This window comes from Oncorhynchus gorbuscha, linkage group LG23, assembly GCF_021184085.1.
Source record: "Oncorhynchus gorbuscha isolate QuinsamMale2020 ecotype Even-year linkage group LG23, OgorEven_v1.0, whole genome shotgun sequence".
In the NCBI taxonomy this organism is placed as follows: domain Eukaryota; kingdom Metazoa; phylum Chordata; class Actinopteri; order Salmoniformes; family Salmonidae; genus Oncorhynchus; species Oncorhynchus gorbuscha.
The window spans coordinates 30,938,507-30,953,561 of record NC_060195.1 but is presented as its reverse complement, the minus strand read 5'-3'; the positions used below and the strand labels follow the sequence as shown (position 1 = coordinate 30,953,561).

The 15,055-nt window shown below is 42.8% G+C and overlaps 1 protein-coding gene across 6 annotated transcripts in view; it reads left to right on the top strand.

The window, feature by feature from the left end:
* Window positions 1–15,055, top strand: part of LOC124011672 (protocadherin alpha-C2-like) — a 234,905-nt gene that overhangs the window by 102,625 nt on the left and 117,225 nt on the right. The window contains exon 1 of one of the 6 annotated variants that reach the window (XM_046325146.1): window positions 2,436–4,972. The exons of 4 other annotated variants lie outside the window; for them this stretch is intronic. In XM_046325146.1, coding sequence (XP_046181102.1) covers window positions 2,576–4,972 — 2,397 coding nt within the window. In that variant the 5' untranslated portion in view covers window positions 2,436–2,575. Of the gene's footprint in view, window positions 1–2,435; window positions 4,973–12,440; window positions 14,949–15,055 lie in introns of those variants that run through there. One more of the 6 variants, XM_046325147.1, reaches the window with a different exon arrangement.

Below are 15,055 nucleotides of genomic sequence, written 5' to 3'. Positions count from 1 at the left end.
ACAGAGAGAGCCTTACGTACGTGCAGGAATGACTAATTCTTGTGCATGTAGGCCCATACTGTTATGTGTCTGCTCTGGTCTCTCCTATTGTGACCTAGAAATCCTCTGATGGGGTCAGACCTGCCTAGTTATTATTTCTATTGGGCATAGGGAGAAGAAGATTATGACTTCGGAATATGATGATGATTAATATTTCAAATCATCTTTCATGTTTCCAACTGAATGGAAATGGGACAAGAGCCTCTGCACCCAGGGCCTAATCCTTGGATTATACATAACCAAACGTCCGTAAACTCATAACCACTGTCTCTGTGGAGATACAGGGTAACATACAAAAAAATACACCAAAATACCCAGAAATCTGTTGATAGAGCAGACCACAACCAGTCCTGCATCAATGAGCAGGAAAACAATTATGCCCATCAGCTTGTGTGTGTGTGTGTGTGTGTGTGTGTGTGTGTGTGTGTGTGTGTGTGTGTGTGTGTGTGTGTGTGTGTGTGTGTGTGTGTGTGTGTGTGTGTGTGTGTGTGTGTGTGTGTGTGTGCGTGCGTGCGTGCGTGCGTGCGTGCGTGTGTGTGTGTGATATATATATATATAGAGAGAGAAAGCGATAGAGTGAGGAGAGGGGGTGCAAGAGGGGTAAAGAGAGGTGGGAGGTTGTTGTCTATTTATCGAATGTTCCTCCCTGGTATACTGACATACAGTACCAGTCAAAGGTTTGGACACATCTACTCATTCAAAGGGTTTTCTTTATTTTTACTATTTTCTACATTGTATAATAATAGTGAAGACATCAGAACTATGAAATAAAACAAATGGAATCATATAGTAATCAAAAAAGTGTTAAATAAATCTAAATATATTTTATATTTGAGATGATTTAAAGTAAACACCCCTTGCCGTGATGACAGCTTTGCACACTCTTGGCATTCTCTCAACCAGCTTCACCTGGAATGCTTTTCCAACAGTCTTGAAGGAGTTCCCACATATGTTGAGCACTTGTTGGCTACTTTTCCTTCACTCTGCAGTCCAACTCATCGCAAACCATCTCAATTGGGTTGAGGACAGGTTATTGTGGAGGCCAGGTCATGTGTTGCAGCATTCCATCACTCTCCTTCTTGGTCAAATAGCCCTTACACAACCAGGAAGTGTGTTGTGTCATTGTCCTGTTGAAAAAGTTCTAGAACTAGAAATAGAACTAGGACTAGGAGGATGGGTATGGATATTGCACATGTCAACATGTGATTTCTGTGTGAATTTGATTAGTTATGCAGCCCTAACAACACACACACACACACTCAACTTGATCTCCTACACAGTGCAGAATCATCTGATTTGGGGTTGAAGAATCGAAAATATATTTAACACTTCTTTGGTTACTACAGGATTCCATATTTGTTATTTCATTGTTTAGATTTTTTCACTATTATTCTACAACGTAGAAAATAGTACAAATAAAGAAAAACCCTGGAATGTGTAGGTGTGTCCAACCTTTTGACTGGTACTATACATGTTCTTAGTTAGACACATACAGTGTTGTGCCTATGTACCCTACAGTATTACAGATCACTAGTAATGATATAACAGTAAGTTACAGTCAGCCTTCCATTAATAGCAAGCCAAGGTGCCTTACTGGCTATATTGGGTAGAAATGGAATAGTTGTCACTGGGAATGTAGATAGCTAGATAGATAGGTGTCACCACACCTTCCTACTTCAGGCTTACGCTCCTAAGAGGGGGATAGAAGAGGGGAAAGAGATAGAGAGATATAAATATACTTAAGTCATCCATAAGGGTTTAATGCCTGCTGTTGGTTGGAGTGTATTACTCATTATCATGGCCTACATACAGTAACTCTGAATTACTATTATTGCCGATTATGCGAACACACACTCACTCACTCACTCACTCACACACACACACACACACACACACACACACACACACACACACACACACACACACACACACACACACACACACACACACACACACACACACACACACACACACACACACACACACACACACACACACACACACACACACACACACACACACACACACACACACATGTTTTTCCCAGCAACCTGACTAAGTTTTTAACTGCATAGGCTGCTAGTGCTGTCCGTGGTGCTGAAAGCTAGAACTACATTTTGCCTACAAGATACACCCCATTTTCAGAAATTCATGTTCAGTATTGTTAAGTGTTTAGATTTGATAATTGGATTCGTGCTCTCTGGTGGAACATGCATAATACACCGTATCTGCTGGTTTTACAGGCAATTACATTTCTACGCTTCATGATTGGAGTATGTCACATTTTTCACCACTTGGTGTCACTGTTGACCGTTAGTGTGAGAAATGATCACGGGCGTTATTAATAGGCCCATCCCGCCTTCACAGGGTGAGAACATGTCTTGCTGCATTGTTACAAAGAGACGCAGGACGAGAGAGCGAATAGTCGGCATCAAGATCAGTCTGTTTCTACCTTCTACAATTGCATCCGAATTTGACAAATAACTTCTTCAAAATCTTGATTGTTTTAAATGTAATTTCATCTCTTCGGATCTATATGTGGCTCATGTTCGATGGAATGATGTCTTTACCGAACAGAAGGAGCTCTATTGTGACGTATGTAGTGCTTGTGTTGCTGGAGTGTTACTGGGAAGCGGTGTGCGGGCAGCTCTCCTATTCCGTCTCAGAGGAGGTTAACCCAGGGACTTCTGTGGGAAATATCGCTAAGGATCTAAACCTCAATGTCCAGGATTTGGAGTCGCGTATGTTTCAGATTGTCACCGGGTCCAAGAGAAAGTATTTCGAGGTAAATCTGAAGACTGGTGTTCTCTATGTGAATGAGAGAATAGACAGAGAGGAGCTCTGTTTGAAGGCTCTGAAATGTACAATCAGTGTAGAGGCCGTTATAAACAGTCCGTTGAAGCTTTACCGTCTAGAAATCACTATTTTAGATGTTAATGATAATGCTCCGTCGTTTATTGAAAAATCACAAAGTATCAATATAGCAGAGAGTACATTACCAGGCGTGAGATTCGCCATAGCAGAGGCAAGTGATGAGGATGTGGGTAAGAATTCTGTTAGTACATACATGCTTAGCCCTAATGAATATTTCGCTCTTGATATACACAAAGGAGGAGAAAGTGTGTCTGCTGACTTGGTGCTGCAGAAAGCGTTAGACCGAGAGAAACAGTCTGTTATAAAGCTCACACTGACGGCCATTGATGGTGGCAACCCACCGAGGTCGGCCACATCAGAGATTGTAGTTAATGTTTTGGACATCAATGATAACGCTCCGGTTTTTAGTATCTCGTTGTATAAGACTCGACTCTTCGAAAACGTGGTAATAGGGACAAAAGTAATCACTCTGAATGCGTCTGATGTCGATGAAGGCATAAACAGTGAAATGGTGTATTCGCTAAGAAGTAAAGGCCAAGATCATATATTAGATAGATTTCAAATCGATTCTAAAACGGGAACAATCACAGTTAAAGGGCATATAGATTTCGAAAAAAGTCCTGCCTTTGAGATCCGTGCAGAAGTGAGTGACAGAGGCCAGCCACCGATGGCAGCTCACTGTAAAGTGTTGGTAGAGGTGGCGGACCTCAACGACAATGCCCCTGACATCACTGTGACGTCACTCTTAGACACAGTGAAGGAGAACGCCAAGATGGGCACTGCTATTGCTCTCGTGTCTGTCCTCGATAAAGATGGTGGCAAAAATGGAATAGTGAATTGTGATATTGTGAATAATGTCCCATTTAAACTGGAGACAAACTATAAAAACTATTATTCGTTAGTGGTCGACGGGTCTCTGGACAGAGAGAGCGCTTCTCAGTATAATGTCACCATCACAGCTACAGATGAAGGGACCCCGCCTCTCTCCAGCACCAGCGTTATTACTATACACGTTTCTGATGTAAATGACAACGCTCCTCTATTCTCAGAACCCGTGATTAATGTTTATGTGAAAGAGAACGGTCCGGTAGGAGACGTCATTTATACGATGTCTGCTTTAGACCAAGATTCAGATGAAAATGCAAAGATGACGTATTCATTATTAAATACAAGTGTTCCAATATCATCATTTGTAAATTTAAACTCTCATACTGGAGATATAATATGTCTGCAGTCTTTTAACTATGAGGAGATCAAAACTTTCCAGGTCAAAGTTCAGGCCACAGACTCTGGTGTTCCTCCACTCAGCAGCAACGTGACTGTGAACGTTTTTATCCTGGATGAGAATGACAACAGTCCTGGGATTCTCGCGCCCTATTCTGAGCACGGTTCCGTTAACACTGAGAACGTTCCCTATTCTGCTGAAGCGGGCTACTTTGTGGCCAAGATCAGGGCTGTAGACGCCGACTCTGGCTACAATGCGCTGCTTTCTTATCACATCTCTGAGCCCAAGGGAACCAACCTCTTCCGAATCGGAACCAGCACCGGGGAACTAAGGACTAAGAGGAGAATGAGTGACAATGACCTGAAAACTCACCCGTTGGTCGTTTTGGTTTCTGATAACGGAGAACCCTCACTGTCAGCGACTGTGTCTATTGATGTAGTGGTGGTTGAAAGTACAGGTGAAATCCAGACTCAATTCAGAAATGTGCCGAGAAAGGAGGAGAACTTCTCTGATTTAAACCTGTATTTGTTGATCGCCATTGCCTCGGTGTCAGTGATATTTTTACTGAGCCTCATCAGTTTAATAGCTGTAAAATGCCACAGGACAGATGACAGTTTCAGAAGGTACAGCGCCCCAGTGATCACCACACACCCTGACGGAAGTTGGTCTTACTCTAAATCTACTCAGCAGTATGACGTGTGTTACAGCTCAGACACACTGAAGAGTGACGTGGTGGTTTTCCCCGCTCCGTATCCAGCTGCAGATGCAGAACTGATCAGTATTAATGGAAATGACACGTTTAACAGGACTCAGACATTACCCCACAAAGACAAGGTAAGAACTGTAGTTTTAACACAGAAATTCGTTTTCCTTCTATCCTTTCCTAAACATGTCTTTGTCGCTTTGTTTTGATTTTCGATGTTTTTGGTTAACTTTGTTATTTGCCTCGTTATCTTATTTGAATGAACAGTGCAATTATAGACATATCACTGCCTATTTAAGATGTTAAACTTGCTTGCTATTTTCCCACATTGAAGAGAAGCTTGGACGCGCTGTCCATGGTGCGGAAACGATTCACCCTCTCTTGCAGGTTTTTCCGGAAATATCATTTAGCATAAGAGTTGTTGGGTATGCTATGAAGCAAGCTAGATGTATTCAGGGTTTTCTAAAGCTAACCATATCAGTGAGCTTCACATTCCAGCTCAGGCTTCATCCGTACTTGGACGGTGGATATTGCTGGACCTCCTGCGGCTAATTGTAGCAGGCTTGTAACTGCGTGTGCATATCGCACAAGGCTCGTCGAACGCAGAATTCTTTATTGAGACAATGGTGAAACCTCAATCCATTGGCGAAACAGAGCCATGTTTTCATTTTTGCCGAAATCGAAATGAAAGAAAAGTTATCTTTCAAATTCAGCAGACTGTGTTAAGAAATAGGTTTTCTGTACCGTCTTTATTTGATTAGTTATCCCCTTATTTTTGTCCTTAAACAGTAGCTATAAATATAGAACCAGTCAATAGTTTGTACACACCTACTCATTCAAGTTTTTTTTAAACATTAAAAAAAAAACTATTTTCTACATTGTAGAATAATAGTGAAGCCATCAAAACAATGTAATAACACATATGGAATTATGTAGTAACCAAAAAAGTGTGAAACAAATTAAAATATTTTTTGAATTTGAATTCTTCAAAATAGCCACCCTTTGACTTGATGACAACTTTGCACACTCTTGGCATTCTCTCAACCAGCTTCATGAGGTATTCACCTGGAATGCATTTCAATTAACAGGTTTTCCTTGTTGAAAGTTCATTTGTGGAATTTCTTTCCTTCTTAATGCGTTTGAGCCAATCAGTTGTGTTGTGCCAACAAAAGAGATCCCTATTTGGTAAAAGACCAAGTCCATATTATGGCAAGAACACCTCAACTAAGCAAAGAGAAACGACAGTCCATCAATTACTTTAAGACAGGAAGGTCAGTCAATGCTTAATATAAACTAAATATTTTTTTAAACCTCATTTTCGTGGTATCCAATTGGTAGCTAGTCTTTTCTCATCGCAGCAACTCCCGTACATACTCAGGAGAGGCAAAGGTCGAGAGTCGTGCGTCCTCCGATACACAACCCAACCAAGCCGCACTGCTTCTTGACACAATGCCCACTTAACTCGGATGCCAGCCACACCAATGTGTCGGAAGAAACATTGTACACCTGGTGACCGTGTCAGCCCGCTATAGGAGTCACTAGTGCATGATAGTACAAACCCTCCCCTTACCCAGACGACACTGGGCCAATTGTGCACTGCCCCATGGGTCTCCCGGTCGCAGCCGGCTGCGACAGAGCCTGGACTCAAACCCAGAATTTCTAGTGGCACAGCTAGCACTGTGATGCAGTGTCTTAGATGCCTGCGCCACTCGTGAGGCCACATTTCAAAATCTTTTAAAGTTTATGCAAGTTCAGCTATAAAAACCATCAAGCGCTATGATGAAACTGGCTCTCATGAGGACCGCCACAGGAAAGGAAGTCTCATAGTTACCTCTGCTGCAGAGGATAAGTTAATTAGAGTTAACTGTACCTCAGTAATTGCAGCCCAAATAAATGCTTCACAGAGTTCAAGTACCAGACACATCTCAACATTACTGTTCAGAGGCAACTGAGTGAATCAATCCTCCATGGTCGAATTGCTGCAAAGGACACCAATAAGAAAAAGACTTGATTAGGCCAAGACACACGAGCAATGATCATTAGACAGGTGGAAATCTGTCCTTTGGTCTGTTGAGTCTGAATTTGAGATTTTAGGTTCCAACCGCCACGTCTTTGTGAGACACAGAGTGGTGAACGAATGATCTATGCATGTGTGGTTCACATCGGGTGAGCTTTGCTGGTGACACTGTCAGTGATTTATTTATAATTCAAGGCACACTTAACCAGCATGGTTTCCATAGCATTCTGCAGAAATGCACCATCCCATCTGGTTTGTGCTTAGTGGGACTATAATTTGTTATTCAACAGGACAATGACCCCAAACCCACCTCCGGGCTGTGTAAGTGCTATTTGACCAAGGAGAGTGATGGAGTGCTGCATCAGATGACCTGGTCTCCACAATCACCTAAACTCAATTGAATTGAGATGGTTTGGGATGAGTTGGACCGCAGAGTGAAGGAAAAGCAGCCAACAAGTGCTCAGCATATGTGGGAACTCCTTCAGAACTGTTGGAAAAGCATTCCTCATGAAGCGGGTTGAGAGAATGCCAAGAGTGTGGAAAGCTGTCATCAAGGTGAAGTGTGGCTACTTTGAATAAACAAACATGTCAAATATATTTTGAGTTGATTAACACTTTTTTGGTACTTCATGATTCCATATGTTTTATTTCATATTTTTGATGTCTTCACTATTGTTCTACAATGTAGATAATAGTAAAAATAAAGAAAAATCCTTGAATGAGTAGGTGTCCACACTTTTGGCTCGTACTGTACTTCTATTACTTTTTACAACTGTTCCCAGGGACCTTAAGACGAGTATTGTGAGGCCTATGGTTGTCCTAGAGCAAAATAACTAACATGTTCATGAGTCTCATCTTTCCATAGAAGAGTATGTTAGTTTGTAGCCCAAACAGTTCCGACGCTACAGACTGAGGTTGGCAGATCGGCTGTATCCGACTTCAGACTAGTCTCCTGACACTTGTGGAGGACATAGAGCACCATGTTCATGAGAGTCTCATCTTTCCATAGATGGGTCATAATATTTTTTTAGGCCAAACCGTTCGGACACTACAGACAATTTTGTGAGAAGACCAATTTTCCTGATGTCTCATGGTGACAATCTCAAAGTCAATTCCTCTACATATGTAAATATATATATATATATATATATATATATATATATATTAGCAGATTTAGTGTAGACCAAATTGCATTGCCACAAAAAAATTCAAAAGATTGAACTGAAGTTTGCCCCAAAAAAATGGATTGTTCTATGAATGAAGTCGCACAAAAATGTGCATTTTACTACGAATTAAGTCTCACAAAATGTGTGTCTTTTCACACGAATTAAGCCACACAAAAACGATCAAAAACGCACTAAATCTGCTGAAATACTTATTGTATATATTTGAGGATTCTCAAAGCGTTTCAAAAGCAAAAAACAATCAAGCAATTGAACATCATGAGTAGCCTGGCCATGGCTAGGTCAACCAATAGAGGCCAAGTCTTACATATCAACATCATGAGTAACCTGGCCATGGCTAGGTCAACCAATAGAGGCCAAGTCTTACATATCAACATCATGAGTAGCCTGGCCATGGCTAGGTCAACCAATAGAGGCCAAGTCTTACATATCAACATCATGAGTAGCCTGGCCATGGCTAGGTCAACCAATAGAGGCCAAGTCTTACATATCAACATCATGAGTAGCCTGGCCATGGCTAGGTCAACCAATAGAGGCCAAGTCTTACATATCAACATCATGAGTAGCCTGGCCATGGCTAGGTCAACCAATAGAGGCCAAGTCTTACATATCAACATCATGAGTAGCCTGGCCATGGCTAGGTCAACCAATAGAGGCCAAGTCTTACATATCAACATCATGAGTAGCCTGGCCATGGCTAGGTCAACCAATAGAGGCCAAGTCTTACATATCAACATCATGAGTAGCCTGGCCATGGCTAGGTCAACCAATAGAGTCCAAGTCTTACATATCAACATCATGAGTAGCCTGGCCATGGCTAGGTCAACCAATAGAGGCCAAGTCTTACATATCAACATCATGAGTAGCCTGGCCATGGCTAGGTCAACCAATAGAGGCCAAGTCTTACATATCAACATCATGAGTAGCCTGGCCATGGCTAGGTCAACCAATAGAGGCCAAGTCTTACATATCAACATCATGAGTAGCCTGGCCATGGCTAGGTCAACCAATAGAGGCCAAGTCTTACATATCAACATCATGAGTAGCCTGGCCATGGCTAGGTCAACCAATAGAGTCCAAGTCTTACATATCAACATCATGAGTAGCCTGGCCATGGCTAGGTCAACCAATAGAGGCCAAGTCTTACATATCAACATCATGAGTAGCCTGGCCATGGCTAGGTCAACCAATAGAGTCCAAGTCTTACATATCAACATCATGAGTAGCCTGGCCATGGCTAGGTCAACCAATAGAGTCCAAGTCTTACATATCAACATCATGAGTAGCCTGGCCATGGCTAGGTCAACCAATAGAGTCCAAGTCTTACATATCAACATCATGAGTAGCCTGGCCATGGCTAGGTCAACCAATAGAGGCCAAGTCTTACATATCAACATCATGAGTAGCCTGGCCATGGCTAGGTCAACCAATAGAGGCCAAGTCTTACATATCAACATCATGAGTAGCCTGGCCATGGCTAGGTCAACCAATAGAGGCCAAGTCTTACATATCAACATCATGAGTAGCCTGGCCATGGCTAGGTCAACCAATAGAGGCCAAGTCTTACATATCAACATCATGAGTAGCCTGGCCATGGCTAGGTCAACCAATAGAGGCCAAGTCTTACATATCAACATCATGAGTAGCCTGGCCATGGCTAGGTCAACCAATAGAGGCCAAGTCTTACATATCAACATCATGAGTAGCCTGGCCATGGCTAGGTCAACCAATAGAGGCCAAGTCTTACATATCAACATCATGAGTAGCCTGGCCATGGCTAGGTCAACCAATAGAGGCCAAGTCTTACATATCAACATCATGAGTAGCCTGGCCATGGCTAGGTCAACCAATAGAGGCCAAGTCTTACATATCAACATCATGAGTAGCCTGGCCATGGCTAGGTCAACCAATAGAGTCCAAGTCTTACATATCAACATCATGAGTAGCCTGGCCATGGCTAGGTCAACCAATAGAGGCCAAGTCTTACATATCAACATCATGAGTAGCCTGGCCATGGCTAGGTCAACCAATAGAGTCCAAGTCTTACATATCAACATCATGAGTAGCCTGGCCATGGCTAGGTCAACCAATAGAGTCCAAGTCTTACATATCAACATCATGAGTAGCCTGGCCATGGCTAGGTCAACCAATAGAGGCCAAGTCTTACATATCAACATCATGAGTAGCCTGGCCATGGCTAGGTCAATCAATAGAGGCCAAGTCTTACATATCAACATCATGAGTAGCCTGGCCATGGCTAGGTCAACCAATAGAGGCCAAGTCTTACATATCAACATCATGAGTAGCCTGGCCATGGCTAGGTCAATCAATAGAGGCCAAGTCTTACATATCAACATCATGAGTAGCCTGGCCATGGCTAGGTCAACCAATAGAGGCCAAGTCTTACATATCAACATCATGAGTAGCCTGGCCATGGCTAGGTCAACCAATAGAGGCCAAGTCTTACATATCAACATCATGAGTAGCCTGGCCATGGCTAGGTCAACCAATAGAGGCCAAGTCTTACATATCAACATCATGAGTAGCCTGGCCATGGCTAGGTCAACCAATAGAGGCCAAGTCTTACATATCAACATCATGAGTAGCCTGGCCATGGCTAGGTCAACCAATAGAGGCCAAGTCTTACATATCAACATCATGAGTAGCCTGGCCATGGCTAGGTCAACCAATAGAGGCCAAGTCTTACATATCAACATCATGAGTAGCCTGGCCATGGCTAGGTCAACCAATAGAGGCCAAGTCTTACATATCAACATCATGAGTAGCCTGGCCATGGCTAGGTCAACCAATAGAGGCCAAGTCTTACATATCAACATCATGAGTAGCCTGGCCATGGCTAGGTCAACCAATAGAGGCCAAGTCTTACATATCAACATCATGAGTAGCCTGGCCATGGCTAGGTCAACCAATAGAGGCCAAGTCTTACATATCAACATCATGAGTAGCCTGGCCATGGCTAGGTCAACCAATAGAGGCCAAGTCTTACATATCAACATCATGAGTAGCCTGGCCATGGCTAGGTCAACCAATAGAGGCCAAGTCTTACATATCAACATCATGAGTAGCCTGGCCATGGCTAGGTCAACCAATAGAGGCCAAGTCTTACATATCAACATCATGAGTAGCCTGGCCATGGCTAGGTCAACCAATAGAGGCCAAGTCTTACATATCAACATCATGAGTAGCCTGGCCATGGCTAGGTCAACCAATAGAGGCCAAGTCTTACATATCAACATCATGAGTAGCCTGGCCATGGCTAGGTCAACCAATAGAGGCCAAGTCTTACATATCAACATCATGAGTAGCCTGGCCATGGCTAGGTCAACCAATAGAGGCCAAGTCTTACATATCAACATCATGAGTAGCCTGGCCATGGCTAGGTCAACCAATAGAGGCCAAGTCTTACATATCAACATCATGAGTAGCCTGGCCATGGCTAGGTCAACCAATAGAGGCCAAGTCTTACATATCAACATCATGAGTAGCCTGGCCATGGCTAGGTCAACCAATAGAGGCCAAGTCTTGGAGTGCATGCATCCTCCAAATATGGAGAGGAACAGTTCATGGCTTGATCAGGGGGAGGTGGTCAGGGAGATGGTTGATGAATAGTCTAGTTATGATCTTGTAGAGGGCTACTCTACGAACCAGCCTGAGTCGTGTTGCTACTGGACTTCTCCGTCACAATGAGTAATGTAATGAAATGGTTGGATGGAAACGTGGTTAGTGTGCGTGAAGTTTAAAATCCATTCTGCCATTACAAAAAAAAGTTATATATTTTAACATGACTATTTTTTAACACAAAAAAAATACATTTGATTAATAAAATATTTAATAAGGTGTCTTCCTCAAAGAAAGGGATGATGACGCAATCTTTGCCACAGGGAGGGAATCTGATTTAATGGTCCTTGATTTGCGGCTCAGTCATTTCATTCAGTGGAAGTGGAGTTAGCCGTGAGTTAGCCTGCCCCGGAACATGTTAGTTCTGAATAATTCGTTGCCATATAAATGTACCTGGCTAAAAGGTGAGCCACATTCGGATGACCGGATATCCCAAATTTAACTCACAGTTGACCAAAGTTACCTTGCCAACTCCTCAAACCTGCTTCGTAAAATTCCCCTCTTAACTTGGTTTCGTCTCGGTATTTTCAGTAAATCCTGCCATACAATTAGGCTGTATTGTTCCCATAATGCTTAGTTGTGTATGGATGTCATTGAATAATGTGGTTTTCTAATATGGTGTACGCTACAATATTACCACGTGGCGTCACTGTTGACCATGGCATTGAGATATTACATTCGAGTTTCGAGTCCCCTCCCAGTTTCACAGGGTGAGGAGCTTTCACGGGGCTTTGTTACAAAAAGAAGCAAGACGAGAGAGACTGTAGTTGGAGGACAAAACATGTACCATGTTGTAATTCAGCTGGATTTGAGACATATTTTCCGTGCTTAGATTTTTTTTGCTGATCTCTCTATTTTTAGATCAATGCTCGGCAAACGTTCGATGGAAGTATGTCTTTGCCGAACAGAAGGAGCTCTATTGTAACGTATGTATTGCTTGTGTTGCTGGAGTGTTACTGGGAAGCGGTGTGCGGGCAGCTCTCCTATTCCGTCTCGGAAGAGGTAAACCTAGGGACTTCTGTGGGAAATATCGCTAAGGATCTAAACCTCAATGTCCTGGATTTGGAGTCGCGTATGTTTCAGATTGTCACCGGGTCCAAGAGAAAGTATTTCGAGGTAAATCTGAAGACTGGTGTTCTCTATGTGAATGAGAGAATAGACAGAGAGGAGCTTTGTGTGAAGGCTCTGAAATGTACAGTCAGTGTAGAGGCCGTTATAAACAGTCCTTTGAAGCTTTACCGTCTAGAAATCACAATTTTAGATGTTAATGATAATGCTCCGTATTTTGCAGAAAAGTCACAAAGTATGGACATTGCTGAGAGTACATTACCCGGAGCGAAATTCTCTCTTTTAGAAGCGTCTGATGGCGATGTTGGAATGAATACTGTTAGCACATACAAGCTTAGTCCTAATGAATATTTCTCTCTTGATATTCACAGAGGAGAGAGTGTGTCTGCTGAGTTAGTGCTGCAGACAGCTTTAGACCGAGAGAAACAGCCCGTTATTCAGCTCACACTGACCGCTGTTGATGGAGGAAATCCACCGAAATCTGGCACGACAGAAATAAAAATAAATGTTTTAGATATTAATGATAACCGTCCTATATTCAGTAGCTCTTTGTATAAGACTCGTATTTTCGAGAACGTGCCCATAGGAACAACAGTAATACATGTGAATGCAAATGATATCGATGAGGGCACAAACAGTGAAATAGTGTACTCTCTTAGAACTAAAGGCCAAGATCATATATTAGAGAGATTTCAAATCGATTCTAAAACGGGAACAATCACAGTTAAAGACGCGGTTGATTTTGAGGAAAGTCCTGCTTTTGAGATTCATGTGCAGGCGAGTGACAGAGGCCAGCCCCCGATGGCAGCTCACTGTAAAGTGTTGGTAGAGGTGGTGGACCTCAACGACAATGCCCCTGAGCTCACTGTGACGTCACTCTTAGACAAAGTGAAGGAGAACGCCAAGATGGGCACTGCTATTGCTCTCGTGTCCGTCCTCGACAGAGATGGTGGAAAACATGGAGCGGTTCAATGTGAGGTCAAGAATAAGGTCCCTTTTAAATTAGAGACAAACTACAAAAACTATTATTCGTTAGTGGTTGATGGGCCTCTTGACAGAGAAAGCGCTTCTCAGTATAATGTTACCGTCATAGCTACGGATGAAGGGACCCCGCCTCTCTCCAGCACCAGCGTTATTACTGTACACGTTTCTGATGTAAATGACAACGCTCCTCACTTCTCAGAACCCGTGATTAATATTTATGTTAAAGAGAACGGTCCAGTAGATGTCATTAAAACCGTGTCTGCACTTGATTTTGACGTCAATGAAAATGGAAAGGTGACCTACTCATTATTAGAGAGTAGCAGCAACTTACCACCGCTGTCTACAATGGTTAATGTAAACTCAGATACTGGAGATATAATCAGTCTGCAGTCTTTTAACTATGAGGAGATCAAAACTTTCCAGTTCAAAGTTCAGGCCACAGACTCTGGTGTTCCTCCACTCAGCAGCAACGTGACTGTGAACGTTTTTATCCTGGATGAGAATGACAACAGTCCTGGGATTCTCGCGCCCTATTCTGAGCACGGCTCCGTTAACACTGAGAACGTTCCCTATTCTGCTGAAGCGGGCTACTTTGTGGCCAAGATCAGGGCTGTAGACTCCGACTCTGGCTACAATGCGCTGCTTTCTTATCACATCTCTGAGCCCAAGGGAACCAACCTCTTCCGAATCGGAACCAGCACCGGGGAACTAAGGACTAAGAGGAGAATGAGTGACAATGACCTGAAAACTCACCCGTTGGTCGTGTTGGTTTCTGATAACGGAGAACCCTCACTGTCAGCGACTGTATCTATTGATGTAGTGGTGGTTGAAAGTACAGGTGAAATCCAGACTCAATTCAAAAATGTGCCGAGAAAGGAGGAAAACTTCTCTGATTTAAACCTGTATTTGTTGATCGCCATTGCCTCGGTGTCAGTGATATTTTTACTGAGCCTCATCAGTTTAATTGCTGTAAAATGCCACAGGACAGAAGACAGTTTCAGAAGGTACAGCGCCCCAATGATCACCACACACCCTGACGGAAGCTGGTCTTACTCTAAATCTACTCCGCAGTATGACGTGTGTTTCAGCTCAGACACACTGAAGAGTGACGTAGTGGTTTTCCCCGCTCCGTATCCACCTGCAGATGCAGAACTGATCAGTATTAACGGAAATGACACGTTTAACAGGACTCAGACATTACCCAACAAAGATGAGGTAAGATAAGATCTATAGTTTCACTTAACCCAGAAATCAATCCTTTAATTAGCCTTTTTTTTGTCGTTTTGTTGTTTTTCCTCAATGTCTTTGGATGAAGTTGAACT